General features: G+C 51.9%; 2 protein-coding genes and 1 pseudogene across 7 annotated transcripts in view; 1 reads left to right on the forward strand and 2 right to left on the reverse strand.

Annotated features, from left to right (window-relative positions):
* Positions 1–3,671: 3,671 nt before the first annotated feature.
* Positions 3,672–6,846, forward strand: PLD6 (phospholipase D family member 6). The gene is made up of 2 exons (XM_032431720.1): positions 3,672–4,113; positions 6,463–6,846. The coding sequence occupies exons 1-2, from the start codon at positions 3,672–3,674 to the stop codon at positions 6,708–6,710; spliced, it is 690 nt and encodes a 229-aa protein (XP_032287611.1). The 3' UTR covers positions 6,711–6,846.
* A 3,135-nt stretch (positions 6,847–9,981) lies between these two features.
* Positions 9,982–11,288, reverse strand: LOC116649160 (annotated as a pseudogene).
* A 3,336-nt stretch (positions 11,289–14,624) lies between these two features.
* The window catches only part of MPRIP (myosin phosphatase Rho interacting protein), a 148,781-nt gene continuing 136,998 nt past the window's right edge, over positions 14,625–26,407 (reverse strand). For 4 of the 6 annotated variants that reach the window (XM_032431977.1, XM_032431980.1, XM_032431978.1 and 1 more), the window contains 2 exons: positions 25,815–25,900; positions 14,625–21,426 (listed from right to left, as the gene is read on the reverse strand). In XM_032431977.1, coding sequence (XP_032287868.1) covers positions 21,355–21,426; positions 25,815–25,900 — 158 coding nt within the window. In that variant the 3' untranslated portion in view covers positions 14,625–21,354. Of the gene's footprint in view, positions 21,427–25,227; positions 25,290–25,814; positions 25,901–26,407 lie in introns of all 6 variants that reach the window. The other 2 variants (XM_032431979.1, XM_032431982.1) reach the window with 1 other exon arrangement.

Consider the following 26,407-nt stretch of genomic DNA (forward strand, 5'->3'; position numbering starts at 1 on the left):
TTTTCTCACTTTCTGGATCTTGCTGTCACATTTCTGCCTGGTCTGCTGCTTATCCCACGTCGGACCGGAAGGTCGGGCTGGTAAGGCTGCAGGTTTTCCTCATTCATTCCCAACTGTGCCACCACTTTTAGCTAGCAAAACTAAAGACCTAAAAGGTTTTTGGAGCCAGCCCCACATTGATAAGACTACCATTTTTGCCAGCCAGACTGGGAGGGTGAAGGGATGCGAGCAGCCTGTCAACAAGGCCACGGAATCCTGCTGCTCCCATCCTAACCCGCAGCAGGTTTTAAAAAATGATGCTTCTCATTTGGTTGTCTGCCTTTGGTGGATTTCTAGTGCCCTGAAGCGGTCGTGTGTGTGTGTGTGTGTGTGTGTGTGTGTGTGTGTGTGTGTAGTGGGGTTTTTTGTTTTTGTTTTGCCCAGAGGAAATGACAACCTCTTTATGCTGCCATAACTGGAAGTCCCTCTTCTCATTTTTGTCATCATTCCACATGAAGAAAGTGAGGCTCAAAGAGACAAAGCAATTTGCCCTTGGAAGTAGGGGAGCCAGAATTAAACTCAGGAGCTCTATTTAAAAAAAAAAAACAAACAGCTTTATTGAAGTATAATTGACATACAATAATTTCTACTCATTGAAACCATCCAATTTGACAAGTTTTGACATGCAGATGCGCATCACCACCAAGATAATGAATATATCACTGTATGTTTCTTTGTAATCCCTCTTCCCTTCCCACTGTCTCTAGGCAACTGCTGATTTACTTACTTTCACTCTATTGGTATTTCCTAGAATTGCATGTCAGTGGAACCACACAGTACATACTTTGTCTTTTTTCACTCAGCCTTACTGAAATTCATCCATGTTGTAGTTTATATCAGTAGTTTATTTCTTTTTACTGCTAAATAGTATTCCATTGTATAGATAGGTGAAGGTTTGGTTACTTATCTGGTGACGGACATTGGTGTTGTGTCTAGGTTTGGGTTATACTCATAAACCTGCTGGGACTATCTGTGTACAAGTCTTTGTGTAGATGCATAGACATATGCTTTCATTTCTCTTGGGTGATATTTAAGAGTCAGATAGCTGGATCAGATGGCAGGTGTTAAGTGTGATATTTTTAATAAACTTTTAATTTGGAATAATTTTAGATTTACTGAAAAGTTTCAAAGGTAGCACAGAAAGTCCCTGTCTACTCCTCATCCAGTTTCCCTCACTGTTAGTCTTACATTGCTGTCATGCATTTGTCAAAGTGAAGAAACAGAAAATGGTGTATTACTATTAATTAAACTCTAGACTTTATTTGCATTTCACCACTTTTCCCAGTAACCTTAACTTTCTGTTTCAGGATCCAGTCCAGGGCACCCCAGTCTCTGCTGGTCTGTTACAGTTTCTAAGTTGTTGCTTTTTTTCATGTCCTTTGCCAGATATCCTGTGGAATGTGATAGCATGTCCTTAAATCTGGATTTCTGATGTTTTTTCCTCATGATTGAACTGGGTCTATGAGCATCGGGAAACACCACCACAGAGGTGACGTGTCCTTCTCATCAATCATATCAGGAGGGGGTGCCTGGGTGGCTCAGTCGGTTGAGCGATTGACTCTTGATTTCAGCTCAGGTCGTGATCCTGGGGGCATGAGATCAAGCCCCGCATCAGGCTCCACACTCAGCGGGGTGTCTGCTTGAGAGTCTCCTCTCCCTCTGCCCTTCCCCCGATCTCTCTCTCCCTTAAAAAAATAAAATAAATAAATCCTTTAAAAATATCATATCAGGGATACGTAACATTCACACATCTCTGGTGATGTTAACCATCACTTGGTTAAGGTGGTGTTTACCAGTTTCTCCATGTAAACTTGATTTTTCTCCTTTCCCTACTGTAGTCACTAAGTCCAGCCCACCTTCAAAGGGGCAGGGAGATTTAGTTCTCCCTCCCGTGGCAGGGAATATGTACATACAGTATTTGGAATTCTTCTGTAAAAAAGACTTGTATCTTCTCTCGTTTCTTTATTCGGTCATTTTTTCATATCACTATGGAGTCATGTATATTTATGTTGTACTTGGGTTATAATCCAATACTGCATTATTTACTTTGTTTCTCAAACTGCTCCAGTTCTGGCCACTGAGGGTTCTTTTAGGTTTACCCCTGTGTCCTTCGGTCATGCTGCCATGTACACATCCTTACTTTCTGGTAACACAAGATGCCTGAAACACGTCTTTTGATTTCCCTGCCCAACCCTGCCCAACCCTAGAATCAGCTATTTCTGCAAGGAGTCTGGGTTCCTTTTATTGGAGAATGGTGTTTAGAAACTAAGATCTGGGAGCTAGGGATGCTCACTGCTCCTGGGGTCTCATTGCTTCTGGGCCTCTGGGGGGACTGAGGTATGTGATATACCTATGTTAAAACGGACATATGATGTACAGTAATATACATCCTAGGCTAAATATGACTTCACTGTGGTACCTCTCACTCCAGTACAGAACCACAGGGATCTTATCTCTTACCCCATCCAACAGAGAGAACCCCAGTTCCTAATACCGGCCAAGGATTTACCGATCTGTTCAACCCCAGGGGGCATGTAGGCAGCTCCCCCCTTGGGAAAGAAATGTACCAACTAGAGTACAGTGTTTATGTGCAGTTCCTTTTGTGTTTAGCTTTCTAGTCCCCAGTCAAAACATGATTTTCCAGTTACTCAGATCAGCTCCTTCTTTGCCCCCCATGTGGGGGTCTGTATTTAACAGGGAAGTCATGGAGCCCGGTTACAAGGACGAGACGGTGGAGGAGTTACCATTTCCTTTCAAAGACCACAGAGAGTCTTCAAACGAACCATGGAAATTCCTGACCAAGATTCAGGAAAGAAAAAATAGGAAAAAAATCTTACGCTTTCTTCTCTCTTTTCTCTCCCTGTGAAAAGGAAGAGCCCCTCTCAAGTGAGACACGGAGGGTCTGGGGCTTGCCAAGACAGGACCAAGGACTTCCCAGTTTTTACTATGTTTACGCCTAAAGCAGAATAGGCATCTTCAAATAACAAGCCGATACTGGGAGAGGTGGTCGAAATACAAGGGGCCTAATGCTGGACTCACGCCGCGGTCTCTGACACTGTGGGGTCAAACCCTGCCACCGGCCAGTGTTCCTTACCTGACATTCTCAGTGTGTTTCCAGGCCTTTCTCCCGGCCCTGCCTGGCCGTACCCAAAGCAAAAAGGAAGGTGTGAAACGGTCAGCTCTGCTCTACCATCCCTCCAAAGGAGGAGGCCCTGGACCGTCGCGGGCTGCGCGGCTGGCGGGCGCCATCGCGGCGGTGGCGGGGTGCACGTGGCCAGCGGGCACGCAGACGCAGTGGGGCGCTGGTCGTGGGGCGCGTGGGCGCAGAGCGGCGGTGAGCATCCCGGAAGCGCGCGCAGGCGCGGTGGGCGGTGTACGAGGAGGGGGGTGGGGGAAGGGCGGGCGCACGTCGCTGGCGGGTGCGCAGGCGCGGTGGGCGGGGGGGGCGGCTCTACAGGGCTCGGGGCGCGCAGGCGTGGTGAGCGGTGTGTGGAGGGGGTCGAACGCACGTGGCCGGCCGGGGCGCAGGCGCGTTGGGCAGCGGTTGGTGGGGGGCGGCGGGTGTACGTGGCCGCGGGAGCGCAGGTGCGGTGGGCGGCGAGGCCGCGGGTCGTCGGCGGGGCCGAGGCGGCATGGAGTGGTTACGGTGGCAGGTGGCGGCCGTGGCAACCTTGGGTCTCGCGCTGGCCCTGGAGGCGCTGCCCTCCGTGCTGCACTGGCTGCGGGCCGGGCGCTGGCAACAGCGGCGGAGGCCGCCGCGGCGCGAGGTGCTCTTCTTCCCGTCGCAGGTGACCTGCACCGAGGCCCTACTGCAGGCCCCGGGTGAGGGGCCGTCGGGACCCCCAGCGGGCTGCCCGTGCAGCCTCCCCCACGGCGAGAGCTCGCTCAGCCGCCTGCTGAGCGCCCTGTTGGCCGCCCGCGCCAGCCTCGAGCTCTGCCTCTTTGCCTTCTCCAGCCCGCAGCTGGGCCGTGCGGTGCAGCTCCTGCACCAGCGCGGGGTGCGCATCCGGGTCATCACCGACTGCGACTACATGGCTCTCAACGGCTCGCAGATCGGCCTGCTCCGAAAGGCAGGTAGGCCAGGCCGCAGAGGCCGGGAGCCCAGGCTTGGAGCTCAGGTCCGCGGAGCGCCCTGGGGCTCACACCCCACCTGGCGCGTGATCTCACCCAGGGGGGAATGTCAAAGGCGGATCCTACAGGGGTCTGAGGATGGGCGTGACCCCATGTATGTCCCGCGGTGGCCTTGTGAGGGCAGGATAGTTTTACCCTGCAGAGACTCCAGGGCCATCTGTAGAGAGCACCTGCCCTCCCCCGGTGGGTGCGCTTCTGTGCTGTGGGTGTGTGAGTGTGAGCCCCGGGGCGTGAGCAGCCTGTGTGTCCCCCAGCCAGTGGAGGAAGATCTGGGGGAATTCTCGGAGGCTGGGGGCCTGCCCAGTGACAGCGGGGAAGCGACCGAGCTCCTTTGATTCCCCACATTCTCATGACCCGTGTTGGCCTTGGGACACTGTGGGGAAGGCCTAGGGCGGGTAGAACGGAGGATGTAGCCCGGGCAGCTGAGTTTTTGACTACTGCAGACTGAAATGACAGTGGCCTAGCCAGACGGCCCTGAGGAGATGAAGGGTGAATGCGAAAAACAAGTCTGCAAGCCCACCGGCTCGCAGACTCTCAGTGACTGTGTGCATGGGAGGAGGAGCCCCAAGATGGCGAAGATGGGGCTAACCCACCGAGGGGCTAAAGGAGGAAAAAGGCATTTCACCTTAAGGGCACCAGTGAATTTCATGCTGGGGCTTTTGAAGTGAATAAGAATAATATACTAAAAAGTGCAGCTAAAATGTTTAGTTGGTGAACGTTAATTTGTCCCTCGAGCTGCACAAAACAGGGAAGACCCAAACCTCTGGCTGGCCTTTTTCTCCCCCTGGGGTGGGGACAGATGAAGCGGGAAGTAGGAATGATTTTGAAGAGGGTCTAAATTCAGATCCTGGGCTTACCTATGAGTTCTGTATTTCCTCCTCAACTTCAGTGTAGCGGTGTGTTCTGCTGGATGGGAGAGGCTGTGGTAATGTTGGAGGCGGGCAGAAATGGTCAGATTTTTGGGGGGAGGGGCAGAAGGTGAGGAAGGGGGGGTATGTTAAGTCTGGAGCCGGGTGCAGGCTCGATCCCACAACCCTGAGATCGTGGCCTGAGCCGAAATCAGGAGTCAGACACTTGACCGACTGAGCCACCCAGGTGCCCCACAGATGGTCAGATTAAGATCTGTTTTGAAGGTACAGCTGACAGGATTTGCTGGTGGGCTGGTTGGAGGGTGTGAGAAGTACGAAGTGGCTTCCGGGTTCCCTCGGATAGGAGGGTTTCAAGGCAGGGTTGCTGGGCAAAATCCCCAGGTAAATTTGAAGTTCAGATAAGCCACGAATAATTTTTGGTGTATGTCCCAAATATGGGACATACTTATTTTCAAGAATTATTTGTTTATCTGAAATCCCATCCCACTTTGGACATCCCGTTTTTTTATTTGTGAAGTGTGGTGACCGTGTTGCAAAGCAGCCTGTTTTAAACTGTTCTTTTAAGTCCCATCTGCAGTGGTCTTGTTCGCTGAGCGGATGGCTCATCAGGGAGGTAGGCATGAACCCAGGGCTGATGCGGAGGAGGACGGACAGACAGGTCCTGTCCTAGGGGAGTTTGGAAACAGTAGGAGAGAGACAGGAAAACAAAAGGCAGCCATTACAGGCTCTTCGGTGAACCAAAGGGGCAGGGCAAGGGAGAATTCGTTTTCGTAGCAGTCAGGGCTCTTTGTGCTTCCGCAGGTAGGCTCCAGGCACACGGGGGTGGGGGGGTGGGGGGGGGGGACCAGGCCCGACCTTGCCCCCCCCCCCCCCCGCCGGCCTCCCGCCGGGGCCGCCCACCCCCCCCCCCCGAAGCCCCCCGGGCCCCGCCCCGGGGGTCTTCCTGCTTCAGGCTCCCCCCCCCCCCCCCCGTAGGCAGCGGGGTGCAGTCCTGGCGTGCACGGTGTTCCCAGGTTTCCAGGGCTGTTCCAATGCCGGGGTGGGCAGAGCGGGAGCTCGCAGGCGGGGAGACCCCGGCCGGGTTCATGGCCGCTCCACCCAGCGGCACTAGCAGGACCGTGGTGGCGGGGTTGTCCTCGAGCAGTGTGCGTGGGCACACCTCCCCCAGGTGGCAGAGCTGGGTGCGGGCAGGGCTGTCTCCGCGGGAAGGCGACTTGCGTGACACCGGTGTCTGCTTGTCTCTGTCCCCCCGTCCCGTCCCCTGCGCCGGTGGCGGCTGGTCCCCATCCGCCGCTGCCCCCAGCCCCTGCCCGAGGGCGACAGGCGTCCCGTTTCCTACCGAATCAGAAACAAATCGAGGCGTCGCTGCTCGTGGGCCGCGGGAGCGCGCGCGGTGCTCAAGGCCGACTCGCCCTTCCCACAGGCATCCAGGTGCGGCACGACCAGGACCTCGGCTACATGCACCACAAGTTTGCCATCGTGGACAAGAAGGTGCTGATCACCGGCTCCCTCAACTGGACCACGCAAGCCATTCAGAACAACAGAGAAAACGTTTTGATTATGGAGGACGAGGAGTACGTGAGGCTTTTTCTGGAAGAATTTGAGCGTATTTGGGAAGAGTTCAATCCTACGAAGTACACCTTTTTCCCACAGAAGAAGCAGAGTCACTGAGGTGGGCGCTCTCCTCCATCTGCGGAGCGGGAGGGAGATGCTGTCCGCTATCACGACTTTTGGTCCCCGGAGTCGAAAGCAGACCCAAAGCTATGAAGAGCGGGGCTCAGAGCGGCCTGGGCCACGGGCACCGCGAGAGACACCCCAGACAACGGCCGCGCGCCCTCCATTCTCGCTCGGCGCCGCACGACAGCGAACGTCCCCGCAGCACCGAGCAGCTGTGTCGGGCCAGCTTGTTTCCTGGCACAGGCCCTGCCGGGCATGCAAGCTGATCCCCCAGCCTGATTCTAGAAGAGTCTCTTGCTTTGGCCGACTCCCATCAGCTCCCCCCCCCCCCCCCGGCAGGGGCTCCGAGCGCTTGCCGCCTTTCCCCGAGGCCCGGCCGCTCCCATCAGCACCGCTGGCCCCTGGTGTTGGCCAAGGCCGCAGGCCCCTCGTGTCGCTCTGACCAGCTCCTTGGGCGCCGACTGGCGGGTTGGAGTCTGAAAGGGCAGGAGGAGAGAGGGGCGCTGGGCACGGCGGGAGCGGGGAGCTGTCTTCCAGGCCCCCTCGTGAGCATCGCTGGCCCCCGAAGCGGGCAGGTGATGCTCTGACCCAGGTCCCCTTGCACGATGACCCTTTACGACAAATACACGTGAAGATGTTCATCCTCCGCCGCTTCCCCTCTGTGTTCATTGCGGTCAAGTGCAAGGTCTGTCCGCAAGGACTGTAAGCAGCCAGAAGCTGCCTCTGTTTCCCTCCGTTATGCCTTTCGTTGTCAACATTCTCCCATTCAGGATGATTCTGTGCGCTTAGAAGTGCCCTTCCTTGTACTACCCATGAACTTGGCTCATTGGCAGTTTTGGCTCAGCGTAGTCCGCCCTGAGTTACGTGACCATCTGGGGAGGAAAGCAGGAGGGCGGCCGGTTTCGGGCTGTGGCAGCTCAGGGTCTGCTCTCACGATCGCCTCTGGGGTTTGCTTTCCCCGGTAACGAGCTATCTGACGTCCATCTGTGAGGTGCTGCACATTGGTTTTTCATATGTCGATAGCTCAAGTGACCTCCGAACGATGGCTCTGCCATCGTGTCGTGTTTGTGTGTGTCATATGCCGTGTGACTTGTCCTGACGTCCGTCACGCCCATGAGCCGCCCGCAGGGGGCCTCCGGTGCTGCATGTTTTTCCCGTTTAAAGTTACCTTCGACTTACTGTGTTAGGCAAGTAACCTCAAGTTAATTTTTCTGATTTAATTGAAGCTATGAAGTATAACGTATAGATTGGAAGTAAGAACTGCTTTCCCACTAAAGGTGTTTTCTCACCTGTGTGTTCCAGCAGTGCGTGTTCTGAAGGGAAAGCGTGACAAGTGGTAGGATGTGTCCTGGCCGATGGGGCCGGCTGGTCCTGGGCTTCTGGCCCGTTTAAATAAACACGTTCCTGTTCTGGAATGGTGGTACTGTGTCTCTTTGCCTTTTGCTCATTCAAATAGTAGGTGCTGTTTATTAAAGAACATTTTTGGGGGAGCGGACGACATAGAACTGTTTAGAAGCCGTTGGTCAGATTGGGCGCCGCCCACAGGAGCGAGACCCGGACGTGTCACTGGGGGACCTTGTGAGGTGTTTTCCAAAGATGCCGAAGGTGGTTTTGCAGCGCGGGGCTGGCCCATCACACTGCGGTGTGCTCACCCCTGCGATTTCCCCCCGGGCGGGGCGGGGGGGGGGGGGACTGTGTGCACGCTTTCCCTGAGCAAACACACACGGAACCAAGAAGTGTCTCCCAGCGTGTCCCTGCTGCCGGGGGCAGGGTCTCCGGTGTTTTCCTCTCCGCCCCGTGACGGTTGGCACACGGGCCCCGGCGCAGCCTGGCGCCGAGAAGGTCACCTGGCCCGGCCACCTGCGCGAATGGTTTCAGAGTTCCAAAATGATCTCCTCTTGTAACCGTTTTATTTTAATGGTTTTATTTATATTGTTATCTTCGTTATCTTAGCAGCAGGAGATTAAATCTCATGAGTTTCACATAATAGTCAATCGGTTGGAAAAGAATCGCAGTAAGATAAAACTTCCTGTTGGGACCCTTGTGATTAAAAACCCTTGTCGTGGCAGTAGCCGAGGCTGTCACCGGCCGCCTGCAAGTGTCAAATCCCACCCACCCCCACCCCCCCAGAGCAAGAGCGCTTCTTCAAGCAGTGCACCTCTATTGTAATTTAAAGCATGTCCTGGTTCTTTTGAATTGTTTTTTAAAAAAACAACTGATTGCTTTCGTAAAAAGACTTCATTGGGATTCACGTATCCCAAGATTCACCCTTGTAAAGTATGCACCACTCTGATTTGAGAGCATTTCATCACCCCAGAAAGAAACCTTGTCCCAAGAGCAGTACCTCCGTGCCCTCCCACTCCCAGCCCCTGGCAACCACCGGTTTACTTCCTGTCTCTCTGGATTTTCCTGCTGTGCACATTTCATATACATGGAATCCTTCAGTATGTGGCATTTTGTACCTGCCTTCTTTTATTTAGCATCATTTTTTTTTTTTTTTAAGATTTAATTTGACAGAGTGAGAGCACAAGCAGGGGGAGCGCCAGGCAGGGGCAGAGGGAGAAGCAAGCTTCCTGCGGAGCAGGGAGCCTGACGCGGGGCTCGATCCTAGGACCCTGGGATTATGACCTGAGCCGAAGGCAGATGTTTAACGACTGAGCCACCCAGGCGCCCCAAGCATGTTTCTGAGGGCTGTTCCTGTTGTAGCATGTGTCACTATTCACTTTCTGTAGCTGAATAGTATTGTCGTGTGGATAGATCACATGTTTTGAACCTATTCATCAATTGATGGACATTTTGGTTGTGTCCACCATTACACATGATGATGGTGTAAACATTCACATGTAAGTGTTCGTGTGGACGTATGTTTTCATTTCTCTTGAGTATATACCTAGAAGTAGAATTTTTGGGTCCTAGAACTCTATTGAGAAACTGCCAGACTTTTCCAAAGTGACTGCACCATTTTACCTTCCAACCAGCAGACTATGAGAGTTCCTTCTTCTCTACATCCTTGCCAACAAAAAATTACTACTGACTTTTGCGGTGATCGCCAACCTACTGAGTGTGAGGTGGTGTCTCATTGTGGTTTTGACTTGTGTTTTCCTGCTGACTAAGGATGTCGAGCGTCTCTTCATGTACTTGTCTTTTATGTATTGTCTTCAGAGAAATGTCTATTCAAGTCTTCTGCCCTTTTTTTTTTTAAATTGGGTTGCCTTTTTATCATTGAATTAGAAGTTATGATAACTTATGACTTATAACTTAATACAAATTATAAGAATTATAAGAGTTCTTTTTATATTTTGGACTCAAATCAGGAATATGATTTGCAAGACTTTCTCCCATTCTCTGGGTGGTCTTTTCACTTTCTTGGGTATTATGTGCGGCTATGTGTTAGTAATTTTGATATAGTTTAATTGGTCTGTTCTTACTCCTGCTGCTTGTATTTTGGTGTAATAGCTCAGACACCATCACTCAACCCAGGGTCACAAAGATTTGCTTGTGTTTTTTTCTGAGTCTTATACTCTTAGCTCTTATGTGTCAGCCTGTGAACCATTTTTTTCAGGTTTTATAGATTTATTCAGAAAGTGATCCAATTAGGATTCAACTGTGCATTTTTAGCACTGTGCAATCCAATGTTTTCAGATACTTTTCCCCTGCAAATCTATTCATAACAATTTTATAATCCTGAAGAAATTCTCTTACCTGAAGTTTTTCATGCATTCACGTAATTTTGCAGGATGTCTGACGTGCAATGAAGTAGTAGCTGTGATCATAACCCTCTTGTAATTAAAAACAACAGGGACTTTCTTTTCTGTACAGACAGCTATGAAGTTATCAGGTAGTAACTGCCCATCTGAAAGGAACCGGTCTTTTCCCTGATCCGTTAGTTTGTCCAGCTGAGAACCTGGATAGGATAGGACTGGATAGGACTCCACAAGGTGGCTCGCATCATAAGCCCTCCATTTACTTTGATCTTTTGCCCCAAGGACAGAGCACTGTGTTGCAAACTAGAGCAAATGCTGACACAGATTTATGTTTTCCAGGGTTCCTCCAAGCACAAATGAGAGCTCCATGGCCTCCAATGGAGTAGCCAAAAATAGACACCCTTTGGGGGTCCACCGGAAAACTAGCCTTTATGAGTTGGGGAAGCTCCTTAGTAACAGAAGAGTACGTTCTGTCGCTAGTTTTCCAAGGCTCCTCGGTGGCATCCCCACGGAACCCAGCACCGGTGCCAGAGTCCCAGCCCTCACCTTCTCCTTTATTGCAGCCACGAGGGCTGATACCTGGGACAGTGACGACAAGGCCACGTTCTGAAGCAGCTTGATGATAACCAGACTTTCATATAAAATTTGGTTCTGTTTGAGTTAAACCAGGGCATTTTCCGGTTTCTGCCTTTGGTGGTAAGTAGACAGCAAATTTCGTTTTGCAGTTCAGTTCAACACTGTCATGTTCAAAACCTTACCGAAATCCTCCAAAGCACCTGTTGGCTGGAAATGCTTCAATGCCGTTCTTCGCCTGACCAATTGCTACTTGCTTTTTAACCTGTACCCAAGGGTAGATGATCCTCGGGGGTCAGTGGTGGCAGGAAACGCAGCAGTCGGAGTGGAAAGGGGAGGCCTCAGCGTGGCTGTGCGTGCCGTGTTCTCCTGTCGCTCGCTCTCATTGCTGACCCCCATCGGGCCTGCCCGCTTTCGGGTCAGGCCTGTGACCCATTTTGAGTTAATTTTTTGTGTATGGTGTGAGGAAGGGGGTTCAACGGCATTCTTTTGCATGTGAATAGCTAGTTGTCCCAGCACCATTTGTTGAAAAGACCCTTCTTTCCCCACTGAATGGTTTTGGCACCCTTGTCAAAAATCGATTCATTACAGAAATGTATTCACTTATTTCTGGATTCTTAATTATGGTTCATTGACCTATAGGTCAGTCCCTCTGCCAGTACCACACTATCTTCGTTTGTGGCAAGTTTTTTTTTTTTTTTTTTTTTAAGATTTTTTATTTATTTATTTGAGACAGAATGAGAGAGAGAGAGAGCACATGAGAGGGGGGAGGGTCAGAGGGAGAAGCAGGCTCCCTGCCGAGCAGGGAGCCCGATGTGGGACTCGATCCAGGGACTCCAGGATCATGACCTGAGCCGAAGGCAGTCGCTTAACCAACTGAGCCACCCAGGCGCCCTGTGGCAAGTTTTGAAACCCAGAAAGCAAGTCCTTTGACTTTGTTCTTCTTTCCAACATTGTTTTGGCTATTCTGGGTCCTGTTACCTTTTTCTTTTTTAAAAGATTTTATTTATGTATTTGACAGAGAGCTAGAGAGAGAACCCAAGTAGGCAGAGCGGCAGGCAGAGGGAGAGGGAGAAGGAGGCTCCCCACTGAGCAGGGAGCCCGATGTGGGGCTCGATCCCAGGACCCTGGGATCATGACCTGAGCTGAAGGCAGATGCTTGACTGAGCCACCCAGGCGCCTTCCTGTTACATTTCTATATGAATCTTAGAATCAGCCTATCAACTTTTGCAAAAGCAGCTGGAGGTTTTTTTTTTTTTTAAGGTTTTATTTATTTATTTGACAGAGAGAGAGCACAAGTACGCAGAGTGGTGGACAGAGGGAGAAGGAGAAGCAGGCTCCCCACCGAGCAGGGAGCCCAATGTGGCGCTCTATCCCAGGACCCTGGGATCATGACCTGAGCCAAAGGCAGACGCTTAACGACTGAGCCACCCAGGTGCCCCAGCAGCTGGAGTTTTGATAGGTATCGCATTGAATCTGTAGATCAAGGTTGGGGAGTATTCCCATTCTAATGATACCGTGTTTTCCAGCCCATGAATGTAGGCTTCCTCTTCTTTAAATAATCTTTCTAGTTTCAATGGATAAGTCTTACACTTCTTTTAAAAAATTGATTCCCAAGTATTTCATTCTTTTTGATATTATTGCAAGGGAAATGTTTTCTTAATGTGTTTCAGATTGTTAGTAAATACAATTCATTTTTTATTATGTTAATCACCATACATCACATCATTCGTTTTGGATGTAGTGTTCCATGATTCATTGTTTGTGCATAACACCCAGTGCTCCATGCAGAACGTGCCCTCCTCAATACCCATCACCAGGCTAACCCATCCTCCCACCCCCCTCCCCTCTAGAACCCTCAGTTTGTTTTTCAGAGTCCATCGTCTCTCATGGTTCGTCTCCCCCTCCGATTTCCCCCCTTCATTCTTCCCCTCCTGCTATCTTCTTTTTTTTTTTTTAACGTATAATGTATTATTTGTTTCAGAGGTACAGGTCTGTGATTCAACAGTCTTGCACAATTCACAGCGCTCACCATAGCACATACCCCCCCCAGTGTCTATCACCCAGCCACCCCATCCCTCCCACCCCCCACCACTCCAGCAACCCTCAGTTTGTTTCCTGAGATTAAGAATTCCTCATATCAGTGAGGTCATATGATACATGTCTTTCTCTGATTGACTTATTTTGCTCAGCAGAATACTAGATGTGGTATATATATACAATGGAATATTATGCAGCCATCAAAAGGAATGAAATCTTGCCATTTGCAATGACGTGGATGGAACTGGAGGGTGTTAAACAATTCATTTTTGTATATGAATCTTGTATCCTGCAAAACTGCAGAACTCGTATCAGTTTTAATAGATTTTTTTGGGGTGGATTCCTTAGGATTTCCCATATACAAGATCATATCATCTACAAATAGTTTTACTTCTTCCTTTCCAATATGGATGTTTTTCCTTTTCCTTGCGTGGCTAGAATCTCCAGAACAGTGTTGAATAGACATGGTGACAACAGATATCCTTGTTTTGTTGCTGACCTTAGGGGGGAAGCTTCCAGTTTTTTAATATTAAGTATGAAGTTAGTTGTCTTTTTTTTTAATAGATGTTCTTTATCACGTTGAATAAGCTCCCTTCTATTCTTAGTTTGCTGAGTGTTTTCATCATGAAAGGGTGCTGGATTTTCCAAATGCCAACTGATGTTCAAAACTGCACTGACATAGCTTAAAAAGAAGTGTGTTCAAGCTATTACAATACCATTACATCAGACCAGTGGCTAGAATTTTCTTAACAGACAAGAAATTATTGAAACATCCTTAAACAAACAATTAGAATAGCACACTGGAAGTATGCATCCTTTATATGTCTGTACTCTATTTTTTCTAAGTTTTGTGAATTCCATAAGTTGATTTCCAATAGGTAGAGTCTGATTTTAATTTTTGTGTTTATTTGAATAAAACTTTGGATTTCCACACATTTTCACGTATGTCATTCCAAAGGTTGTGGCAGTATTGGAAAACTCCAGTTTCTTATTTTAAATTTACTCAGTAGGTCACAACCAGAATTTTAAAAAATTAAATAGAATGTAGACATCATAGCATATTGTAGTAAGGGTGCGTTGTTTTGTGAAATGTTGGGTTGTGGTTGGGGTGTACGTGTGTGTGTATTTGGTCATGAGGTACGATGTATTTTCTTTTCTAAACAAAAAGTAACACTTTAGATAAATATAATAATAAAGGCGCAGAGATGAGAGAATTCTGGTTCCTTGATTGCCAGTGATATAGCTCCTTTGTCTCCTCAGTACTTCGTCCCGTGCTTTTGGCCTCCCCTGGAGGTTTCTGTAACAGAGCCAATGTCCCTTTATTTGATTCATGATGTAAAATACTGTGTTGTATGTGAACATGTGCAATATAGATTTTTATATGAAATCTCCTGATTTTAAAATGCTGACAACGAATCCCAAACTCTGAAAACACTATTTAAAAATAAGCATATTATAAAAAGTAAAAACAAAAACTCCAGTATAAGTCTCTAGGCTACTGACCAGTGTCTGAATTTTGACAATGTTGACCTAAATGCGTATTTTGCACGTCTCTCCATTATACAAAATCTCATTCACGGCATGCAAAGGGTGATGCAAAAATAGTTTATTATGATATAGTTTATGTAAAGTTAGGTAATATTTACAAAATAGAAATGATCAGCTACATCCACGGGAATCTAGCATGTCACACAGAGGAATAAATATTCTGACAAAGTAACACTTAAAACTATAGTGAACAGTCGTTCAGAAACTGTTAATTAAAAAAACAGCTGCAATGACACCATCACAATCGTGACTTGTCACAGAGGGTGGGCGGCTCAGCCGGCCAGGCTCATCTGTTGGGGAGCCGCCCCCCGCCCCCGGGGCCGCACTGCACCTGCAGGTGGGCCTGCAGGACCCGCTCGCACTCCCCGAGCCTCTGCTTGCCTCCGCACAGCACTTGGGTTTGGTGAACGTTATCGCTTCGCGTTATTACAGAAATTAAACACCAGTTAGACTCATACAAGCCTGTGGTTTGAGTATCACCGGACGGCTGAGAGAATTCGCGGTGGCAGAAGTCTCTGCTGTGGATTATTTCCCAACTTGTCAGAGCAGAAAACGGTATGCTCCCTGTCCGTGCGTCCACTCCCCCCGCGGCCGGCACGGTGTCCCCCGGAGCCAACCGGAGACATTCATGCCGATAGAAGAATCTACTAGTGAGAAAACTTACTAAGAGTTACAGTTGCTGAGGAGTCACTTAGAAACTTTACATTTTATAAATATTACTTAGGAAAACCACATGAATTCTTATCACTTAACTGGTTTTAAGTCCTAACAATACATCAGTAGATAAGTCGTTAATACTAAAGGTAAATCCTAAAATCCACTTTAATTGGTTTTGTGATAGAAACGTGACACAATAATGACTTTAGTGTTCTTTATATGATCTATTTCTAGCTTCCTATAAAACAAAACTGAAATGTGTGCTACTAGTTTTGAAGGGCAAAGAACCGAGGCCCAGGACAGGTGACAGGTGCCCCGTGTCCGGCGACCACTGCCTTTCCAGAACTCCGCTCCTTCGCGGCGTTCCAACTGCGTCCTCCCCCCCCCCCACCCCTGACCAGCACCCACGGACCGCGTCCCTTCCCCTCGAGACCTGCACGCCCTCCTGGCTCAGCCTGAGGACTGGATGATCCAGTTCTGAGATGGTGTGACCGCATGGCCAGGTTGCCGCCCTCGACACTGTCCCACGATAGAACCCAGGAGCTGAGATGCAGACGCCTGCCCCGGCGAGTGCTCACAGGTCACCCGTTCGGGCCGGTCCTGCGACAACTGTGTTTGAAATGACATCTCCCTCCAAGTCTTCCATGAGCCTGGCCAGGGTGTGGGGAAGACGGCCCCTCTTCCCTGTGCTGCTCTCCCTGGAGGGTTGGGGGGTCTGGCGGCAAGCATCACGGTGTTCTTGCGACGGGCACAGGGCATGGATGCAGCCGACTGTACTCACGGTCATACACTCTTTACAACCCCCCCGTGAAGTGGCCACAGCTTTTAAAGAGACACATCAGTTATGAAAAACATTTCCTTATAATGCTGGGTGGAGTTCAAGGTTGTACCCAAAGCTGTCCACGCCAGCTTACAAAGGGAGGTCTGCGTAGGATTTTATTTTTTTAAACCAACACAAACTTTGTCACAAACAAAAAATCCCTGCGGTAACTTCCCAGTAATATTTACACCGCTCACTCTGGATAATGTACAGGTTCTTTTAAAGAAAATAAACACGGCTGCTTTTCAATACAGAGAGGCTGGCGTCCACACAGAGCACGCAGTGGCTTCTCTTCCCAAAGCCCATGTGGACGCGTGGAGGACAAGGGCCCAGGCTGCGTCTGAGCAGGTGGTCCTGGCTCCCTACGCAGGGGCAGGGGTGCTGACCTGTTCCCCCTACTCTGCTGAGCATCTTCTGTTGAAACACTTCGAGAAGGGAGCCCTCTTCCCTTTATAAAGAAACAAGAATACTTGAAACTCGTTCTCAAAAGGGCACAAGAATGAGGCTGGGTCTCTTCCAGCAGACAGCCCTTGGGGACAGTGATACTGTTCATTTCCATCCTGCCTGCATGTCATGGCTTCCCAGCAAAGGGCCCCAAACCAGCGGGTTTACTAGACTCACTTCAGGCTCATTCTTAAGTCTTCAACTGTGGAAAGCATGAGCTTGCTAAGAGAGTGTGTCCAGGTGTGCAACCACACAGCACCGAGCCCAAGTACAAGGGGCCCCGTGTCCTAAGAGCACTCTGAGGACCGGGCGGATGTGGCCATGAAGAAGGGACGTGTCCACAGTGTCCTACTCGGTGCCGAGAACAGCCAAGGACTTTAGCTTTTGACCTGATCTCAGGTGGGTAAAAAGACCTTTCCCAGAATTAGATGTGCAGCGTCTGAGCTCACACCTTGAAGGGATCTGGTGGCAGGGAAAAGCCGAGAAAGCCCCACGTGCGAAGCGTGTGGGCAACCCGCTGGTGCTCCTTCGCACTCGCCGGTCGAGAGGCCGGTGCTGTAGCGGGGCTAGAAGCTAGGGCTAGAGCCTAGGGCTTCCCCTCTCAACAATGGGTGGAGGCGGAGGGGCCTAGGACGGAAGAGGAAAAAAGCAGTGTGCCAATACTGGAACTTCCAGAAGCTTCAGCACCAGCCGGTTCCCAAGCCCGTGTGAAGGGCAGGGCTGCAGTGCCGGGCACGGAGACCCGCTCGCCACACTCCGCCCAGTGGGGACACATCAGGGTGGAGGGTGAGACCTGTTGACAGAGCAGATGGCTGCCTAACAGAAAACTCAGCCATAGCTCAATTTCAGAATGTTCAGGGTGGGAGGGAATACAAATGATTGAAGTTTCTGGAGACGTGAGGCTTCCAATTAGCATGCCAAGCTGTTTTCCTTTCAGTATCTGATTCAAGCGGAGGACTACATACTTCCCTGTCCTTTGTAAAACCTTTGAAAATACACTCCCCCCACCCACCCCTTCAGGCTTTCTTGGTGATGACAGGGGGTCACCGAGTTCTGTTTTAGTTTTCTGGCTTTCTGAAATTGTGTCTAGAATGGAAAGTGTTAAAAATTCCAATCTTTAGGACAATGAGGAGGAAACTTCCTTTCAGAAATACTCTTACATTCAAGAGGACAGGCTGATGGGTTACATTCTTTCCGCCCTAACTGAAAACAGCTTTGAGTCCCTGGAGAACTGCCTCCGAACTTAGGGCCTGAGCGGCAGAATCCAGAATCGGTACGTGGCTAGGCGTGAAGCCAGCAGGCAGGCACCGAGGCGGGGGAGAGCCTGCAGGCCCACTCAGCCGAAGGGGCCGGGGGCCGGCCTGAGCCGGGGAGTTACTAGCAAGTGTGGGAGGGAGGGACCTTTTAAAGGAGAGAAACTCACTGCCTGCTGGCCTGTCGGAGTGGGGAATAGACCTGGGGGGTTAGCCACCGAGCCGGTGGGGACCCTGGCACAGCTGTCATTTTATGGCCAGAGAGAAGTGGTCGCAGGGAGCGCCCTCAGCTCCAGCCCAGCAGGGGTGGCCTGATGCGCGGCCTCATGCCCAGGACGAGTTTAAAAACAGGCATGCCAAGGGGAGCATCAGGCAGCAGTGACAAAAAGGGTCATGTTCCATCCTCAGGCCAGCAGTTAGTGTTCCAGAATATTAAACAGATCTCTAAAGATGTTTTTCATGCCATCAGTCTTGTCTCCTGGCCTTATCTGTCAGAATCCCCTTTAGACAGACTCAGGGTCACAGTTACGTTTGTTAAAAACCGCAATTCCCTCTCTTTCCCAGGCTGGCCCTTGTGAGGCCCCCGATGGCTCGCTGTGGGCCAGGGAATGAGTGACAGATTGCACTTAACGAGCCAGAGCCCGGGCCTTCCCTCGGCCTCTCCACTTGCTGGATTCCTACGGAGGGGCCTCTGATCGTGGCTCCGGACAAACGCACACCTCCCACCATGGCCTCCGCGTGTCGCCCCAGGTTGGCCCTAACTTCCTCCCTCATATTCAGACCCATCTTGATGCCCGAAGGCGCAAGCTCCCACTTCCAACGGCAAAGTGCTCCGTCTGCCACAGCGCCGACAGGGAGGCTGCAGCCAGCCAGTGCCCCCGGAACGGCAGCCTTCAAGCCCCGCAGGCGCCGGCAGCGCACACCGCCCAACGAGCCTGAGCGGCGGAGGGCGGCTCTTCTGTGCGCGGCTGCGCTCACGACACCCGTCCAGCCGTGTCCTTACCCCTTCACGTGCCTGGCGGGGCTCACTTGCAGGGGCTAGAGGGCTACAGATGAGCTAGTGCCCAGGGAGGGAAACACAGCTGTGAAGACTCTATCCGTGTTCTCATGTCCCCCCGCCCCCAGGCAGTGGGGACGCTCCTGCCGCGTGGTTGGCACCGGGGGCGGTGGGGGGCGCCCCAAGTTGACGATCACCTACACGACCCCATCTGCAGCCCCCGAAGGACCCTTCTCTACCAGCACAGAAACCCAGTCCACCTCCACAATTTTACTCTCTTCTCTCGGGAACCTGGTGGCTAAATTTGTCCCCGGGGAGCGCAGCGGGGGCTGGGGTGCGACACTCAGGAGCTCAGCGAAGCCCCTCTTTGCTCTGTTCTGCCTGCTCCCTCCAGCCAGAGGACAGGCTCCTCAGCAGTCATGACCCTGCGACGCTTGGGGCTTTTTCTGGGGGCTGCAGCAGGATCAGCCTTTTGCTGGAGAGGAGCCAGAGTGCCCCCATTTCTAGTCCCCTTCCCGGTGACCCCCAGACGGCAGCCGCCCCAGGACTGTCAGCTGTCTCTGCGGCGAGTAGGAGGTGTTTCCCTGTCTCTGCCTTCGACCTCCACAGGCAGCCCTCAACTCCTGCTCCCACAATTCCGGACGTCTGACCTCCAGGGGAAACAATGACAAGTAGGTAAGGTGCTCTTCGACCTATTCAAAGCGCCGCAGATTTCACCCCCTGGCCACAGTCTGACTCCGCGCAGGGACCCTGCCAGGAAGGCGGGAGGGCCGGAGTCCCCAAGGCAGCAGGGGCCACCACAGAGGAAACTGCACTAGATGCGGGGACTTCTCCAAGGGGTGACGTGAGGTCACGGTGCCGAGACAGCCTGAGCAGAGGCCAGATCCTGCTGGACAGCATGTTGCTGTCCGCCGTGGAGAACAAACACGCTGAACAGTGGTCTAGAGAACAGGCCCCAGGGCCCGTGCATTCCTTCTCTACACTCCCATTCTGAGCGGCACACACACAAAATCATGGTCCTTTCTAAAAACATTACCAATCTACAAGGGGTGGTGCGAGGAGCGGTGTCTGAGAAGCAGAACTAAAAAACCAGACCTAACATTCTCTTGCCTTGGACAACATGGAAGAATAGCAGCAAAGGAGTGACAGGTGTGGGGTGAGAGTCTGGAAGCTGGTGAGGGAAAGGCTCGATGCCCGTGGAGAACTCCGAGTTTATTCCAGTGACAAGGCCGCACGCCCCAGGCCCTTCCAGGGCTTTCCGCGGATGACCCTGGTCTTAACTGAATCTAGAGACTGAGTACGGTGACTTCTCCATTTTCACCCCCAAGTACCCATGTGCCCAGGGCCTGCCGACCTAACGGAAGCGCTGACACAGTGAGATCAAAACAGGTCCCCCCGCACCCTCCTTGGCGACGCTCCCCGCCTGCCCCGAGGGCCACAACACGGCTGCCACTTGCCTGGGCTGCACATCTCAACACGACTGATGGTCTTCCCAGGGCCGTGACACAAACCCCAGGGCAGGAGATCCTCGAGAACTACTGCAGTGTTTCCGGACAGTTAAAAGGTCTTACTCTGACGGGTAGAAAAAGCAACTTTGTTAGTATAGGTTTACTCTGGGCTCTCTGAATGCTGCAAGAGCACTTTTCAGGTTAGAGTTAAAAACATATAATGGCAGTTTTCATCTGACTCCAACATCCTCTGTACTTTCTTGACTTAACACAGGGGTCTTCCCTCAGCCTTCTCAAAAGGAGTGTGCAGGTTGCTTTCAGAAAGGTTCAAGACACGAACAGACTTTCCCTTTGAAGGACTGACTACCCAAGGGAATTCATCATGATGTGCTCAGTCTGAAACCCCAGGCTGCAGGTCAACACTCTAAGTCTTTACGAAAAGACCAGGGCTGCTAGTGACCAAGAAAGGAACGAGCGTAGGAAGGAATGAGAGGGGCCGGGGTTTTGTGCAAGATTTAATAAAAAAACAAACAAAAATAGGAATGGCTGCTTTCGACATTTTCCAGGTTGTGAAAGGTTCCCCACGATGACCTGGGTGTGGCTCTAAGCTGAAGGAGTGGGACAAGTACAAAGTGCTGTCCTTCTCCCAAGCCAGAGGTGGTGAATGGAGGTTGCGGACCACGCCCCCCAACCTGCTCCTCCCGCGGCCACCTGACGCCCTGTTCTCTCCCCGCGGGGCCCACACGCAGCACAGCGAGAGCCGCCCGGGGCCCTGACTCCGCACAGTGCACTCGGCGGGACGAGCTAGCTTAGCGACAGGCTGCTGGGCCTTAATACTGACAGTGAGTGCGGTGGACTGCGGCGGGCGGGGGCTCTGCGCAGACCCCGGCCGGGAGCGGACAGCCCTCCTGGCCCCCGCTGCTTGCCTAATTTGAGAATACCACGGAAAAAGAAAAGCTTTGACAGAGACACAGGAAGCTGGAATCAACACAGCAGAGAACGGTGTGAACAACCCATAAACCAGTCTCTCATGCATCCATACCCACAGTTAATGACAACAGTAACAACAACAACAATAATAATAAAAAATAAAGGTATAGGGCAGCGCTGCCGCAGGCTGGGAGCGGTGTGTGTTCAAGTGGAACGGGACACGGCTAGTCTTTCTTCAAGTCCCTGGATTCAAAGAGCTTCAAGCGTTCTTGCACCGTCAGGCCTTCCTTCAGACTCTGGGTGGAGAGGAGAGCAGGAGAGAAGGAAAGAGACCGTTAACCACCGGGCCCGGCGCCGTGGGCGCGGCTGCAGTCAGGCGGCGATGCGGGGGCCGGGGTGCGGGGCGGGGCAGGAAGGGCTCCTCGAGAGATTAGTGGGGCATGCTAAGGAGAGAGACGTCCCCTGTGAAACGGTGTTATCTGGATGAAAAAGGAAAAAACCAGAGAAACAGACCATGTGTGTAAGCAGCTGAACTCTGAGCTTAGGGCTCTTTAGACAAGCAGCAATCAGATCGATTCAGCCAGGGGCAAAAGCTGTGCCAAGAACTAGAAATGCGCCCATCCATGTCCTCCTCCCGGGGGGGCCTGTCCACCTCTGGCTCCTCGGTGACCATGACGCTGAGCGCTGGGAGGAGGGCTGCGCAGCTCGCGGCCGGGGGCCCGCTCCTGGCGCTCCCTGAGCAGCAGCTCGGGGGGGGTTTGCTGTGACTGGGGACCTGGGAACACGTCAACGTAGTCACTAAGATTTTCAGAACGTGAAACCAATACTCTCCTCATGTGTGACCTCGGGCGAAGTTTAAATCTGTGGGTTCGAGGATGTGACGCTTTCCTAACAGGGGGAGAAAATATGTCCCGCTTTACTCTTGGAGGCTTTCCCCAAAGATCTAATTTCTCAGTGAGGAACGGAAGATCACTTCGGGGCATGGCTGAGGATACTCCAGCACTGGCTGGGATGGGGCTGGTTCCTCAGTGGCCATGGGATATTTGTGTTAAGTCTCAACACCACTGCCAATTCCCGGGGCTGGCCGGCACGTGCTGGAGCTCACGAAGGTACAGGCTCCAGACGACTACACCACTTTTAGCCCCAAATCAGAGCACCATGCTGGTCCTGCGGGCCTGGAGAGCCCAGCCTGATGCTTCAGAGCATGTGTTGTGGGACCCAGCTGCCTGCAAGGTTTGAGGGAAGACGGGTGGGTCCTAGTGTCCCCCCCAGTCCCAGAATAGCTCTGCTTGCTTTCTCTACCATGGAGCTGTATGTGTGTAAATGAATAAAGTTGTTGTTGCTGTTTTAAATAAAGGGTTCTATGGCTAACCTTTCTGAAACCCACTGGTCCAGATGAACCTCAACATAAGCAGTGGTTAGGGTCACTGCTGAAGCTTGCTACCCAGTCGGTCGGAGGATGGGGGCAAATCCACATCCCATTCTGAAGCTGAAATTCCCTTAATGCACATAATTGCCTCAGATGCTCTCGGGTCTTCTGCCAAGTGCTTCAGGCAGTCAGTCTCGGACAGGTGCTGGGCACGCATGGCCATGATGCGGGAGGCCCCACTCCTAAGTGCCAGGCCCACGGGCAGGCCTGTCACGTGCCACACCGCTTTGTTCTAGCTGAGGACTTCCAAGGGACAGTGAACGTCCTGCCCGTGGGTACTGAGAGTCCTGCTGTGCTCAGGACTATAGCTGGGGAGCAGGGCGACGAGGGGGACCCAAGGCTGTGCGCCCAGGACCACATACTGCTGTACGCTAGAGCTGTATGGGCAGGAAGAACGGAACCCCCACACTGACCCTGCGCACCCAGAGAAGGGTCCTTGGGGTGCACCGTGGCTCATTCCTCCCACACGGCCGGTCTCTCCACCAAGCGCCGGTGTGACCCCATACTCAGACTACCAGACAGGGGCCTCCGTGAGAACCCTGTGGAGAAAGGTTTGCTCTGGTCTCAATACCAGAAAAGCCATGATGCTTTTAAGCAATGAGCTTGCCTTGACTTTTTGGGTGCCCAAACTTTCTATCCTTTTGAGTGAGGCAGGATACAGACACAGAACATCGATAAAGGACAGAAAACAGTACATGTCAGATCCCATAACAAAGAGCACCAATGACAGGTTTGGTTTCTGGGCAACTTCGTTCCCCGGTCTCCCCATGGTGGTGGTGGCAGCGGCAGTGGTGGGGGATCTCCAAATACAGTCAGGGAAAAGGACAGCACACATCTGAGGGTGAGTGCCCGCTGACATCGTGAACAGGTCCAGCCTTGCTTGGCGTCACAACGTGTCCCTAAGGACTCTGCAAGGTCCCCGTCTTTCTACACACACCAGCGGGACTGTGCCTGCCCACCGACACCCTGGAAACTCGGCCAAGCCAAATGTGGACTCAAAGACATCTGGAAAACCCCCATTCCTGGGCTTCTTACCACTCCTGTCTGGGGCCTGGCACCTCTGAGAGTCTGAGGCTGCCCTGGGGGCCCAGTCAGACCTTCGTGGGCATGCCTGACAGTTTACCTCACTTTCTACCTTTGCCTTAGCTCTTTCCTGGCCGGCATAAAAGCTTTTCCCAGCACACTCCCTGCAAAGGCCCTTTTGATAAAGGTCTTTTCACTGATTTTCTGCCCTTTGGTCCAGAATCCCGTGCATTTTTATTCCCCCACAGGGACTCAGACACGTACTCTATCCTGACGGGGTGGCCACACTGCAGCACGGCTTTCCAGAAGGGAGCGAGAGGTTTTTCACAGACTGTCACAGCATGGGCACAAGGCCTAAATCATTAACAGTGAAGTTATAACAGCTACGGCTCAACCTCAAATAGAAAATAGAATCTTTAATAAGAAAACCATAAACCAAAGAACAGGTTCTACTTTTGCTAAACAGAATGTTTTTCATGTTTAGGGAAAAAGCCCAAACCAAGTTTACAATCAACCCTAAACCATATTTGGTTATAAGTGATTTGGGGCTGTAGAAGAATAAATAAAACCAAACTGACTAGGTTTAAAATATTTGGGATTTTCCTAAAAGTCTTCCTAAAGCAAACCCATTTCCCCCAAGCCACTGGGCTACAGCCCCTTAGCCACAGCCCCTTAGCCAGAGGATGCTGGACTGTGGATCCCGCATGAGCGTGAGCCCCAGGCACGTTAACAAAAGGAGCCGTGCTTGCGGCCCTGGGCCCATGTCAGTGTCCCCTTGGCCAGGCGCGTGTCCCAGCCCTGGGGTTCCTCCTGCTGTTCTTAACCTTCCCGTCAGAGAATTACTGAGATCAAGTCAGCTCAGCCGGAAGCACACTGTGCAGTGAGTAGCCGGGTACCTGGGATGCACGGCCTGGTGTGGAGACTGGGGACGGTCCAGGCATGCGCCCACTGTCCTTCTGCGTATTTGCCAACAGGCTGATGTTTCTCAGCCAGCACTTCAGTGCCCCTACACCTCCTTTCTTTGTATCTCTGCCTTTGCTGGCACCCAGAGAGAAGCTTTTGTTTTGTTAAACCAAAAACAAAAAAAGTGCTGGTAACCCTTCCGCCCCAGTCCCTCCTAGTCCTCTTGCTCTGCTGAGCCCTTTTCCTGGCTATGCCCACCAGGCCCCAGCTCCCTGAAACCCAGGCTCCGCCCGGCCTTGGCCTATGGGCTAACTCGGTGGGCAGTTCTTAACAATGGCAGACTCTGCTTGTCAGTGGCTGCTGGGTCTCTGTCAGGGCCTCTCTTGACGGAGGGCAAGAAGGGTTTCCGCAGAGAACGTGGAAAGCACAGATCGCCATGCATGCTGACCGGTGCCGGGGCCGCTCCCAGGCCCACGCCCAGCCGAGACGCTGCCTCTGTGGGCCGACTGCCAAGCTGGGGGGGCTCCCCTCGGCAAAGGGTCAACTCTGGGAAGAGGTTAAAGGGCCAGTTAAGTCCCCAGAACAGGTTAAAGAAACTTGACCAGGATGGTGTATGTGCTTGCTGGAGCAGATAAAGTAACAATAAAACAAGGAGCTTGCTATGGAGGTGTGAGCAGTGCATGCAGGTAGCCACCCCCTCGAGGGTGGCAGGTGGGTGGGTGGTGAGAGGCGGTTTACCTACATGACAGGGGACCTGGAAGCGGGCTCGTTTCAGTTATCCCATGAGACCTGCTCAATTACGGACTGTCAGAGGAAAGAGCAAAACATAAGACACACACACAATAAATCCTAAATGCAACATGCTCATTACTCCCACCCTCCGCCCGTCCCTTCCGTGGGGAGGCGCGCAGCGGGCAAGGGACACGCTGGAGTACGCTGCTCTGTGGCTGAGGGAAGGGGTGTAGGCAGCTTCCTCTCTTGAAGGTGCGGCATCAGTATTACATTAGGGCCACGTGAAGAAGTGCAGAGTGGGGCTGGCCCGGGGGGTCTGGGGGGAAATCTGGCCTTGGAGGTCCAAGGTCGAATTCACCGCAAGCCCTGCTTCTTGTAGGCCTGGCCCCTCAACTGTCACTGTCAGAAGTCAGTTCCACTTCAGCACGAAGGAGAAACAGGGCTCGAAGTCACCAGAACTGGCCCAGCAGGTAGGCATGTGGAGCCAGAGGCGTTCTAGGACCGGGGAACCCCTGCTGCGGCCCGTGGTGGGCTCTGACCCCGGCTCCTCTAACGTCCGAGAGCCCCCCACACCCTGGTGCTGCACCCCACACTCACCTTGGACCTGATGTTTCTGAGTTGCCGGCTGACACAGGATCTGTCTTTCTTTAAGAAATCAGGGTTGCTTTTAGATTTCATTATATCTGAAGGAACAAATGGACCCATTACTTTTGTTTTATAAAACCCAGTGAAACCAGAGTGTTTAAAAATCTCCCAGGCTTACTGTTATCACCACACACCTATGGCATTCCTTAAACAACTTCAAGAGAAAACAAAGCCAATGACCATAAAACACGCTAGCTCCTGGACCGGCCAGAGGACGTCTGTGCGGCCCTGCGCTAGGCTCCTCTGTCTCTGTCTGCACGGGAGGGCCGGGGACGTTTTGGTCCCGTTACTTACTCCCACCTTCCTCCTGGCAACCCAGCACTGTTATAAAGCAGAAGAGCAAGAGTCGTAATCCGCCCCCACCGAGACAACCACCATTCAGTTTGGGGTAAAGTCCTTCAGACTCCTTAAAAATGGCTACGAAACAAATGTATACTGGGTCCCCCCACGCTGCGTGTCCTGCTGGGAGCGGGGGGTTGCACTTGGTATATCCTATTGATGGATCTCGTTCCAGGTCAAAACAGAAACCTCTACCTGGTTTCTCT

This window comes from Phoca vitulina, unplaced genomic scaffold (assembly GCF_004348235.1).
Source record: "Phoca vitulina isolate PV1807 unplaced genomic scaffold, GSC_HSeal_1.0 scaffold47, whole genome shotgun sequence".
Classification (NCBI taxonomy): Eukaryota; Metazoa; Chordata; class Mammalia; order Carnivora; family Phocidae; genus Phoca; species Phoca vitulina.

Coding starts and splice junctions, on each gene's coding strand:
- PLD6 (XM_032431720.1), top strand. CDS start 3,672: ATGGAGTGGTTACGGTGGCAGGTGGCGGCCGTGGCAACCTTGGGTCTC. Junction 4,114..6,462: donor CGGCCTGCTCCGAAAGGCAG/GTAGGCCAGGCC, acceptor CCCTTCCCACAG/GCATCCAGGTGCGGCACGAC.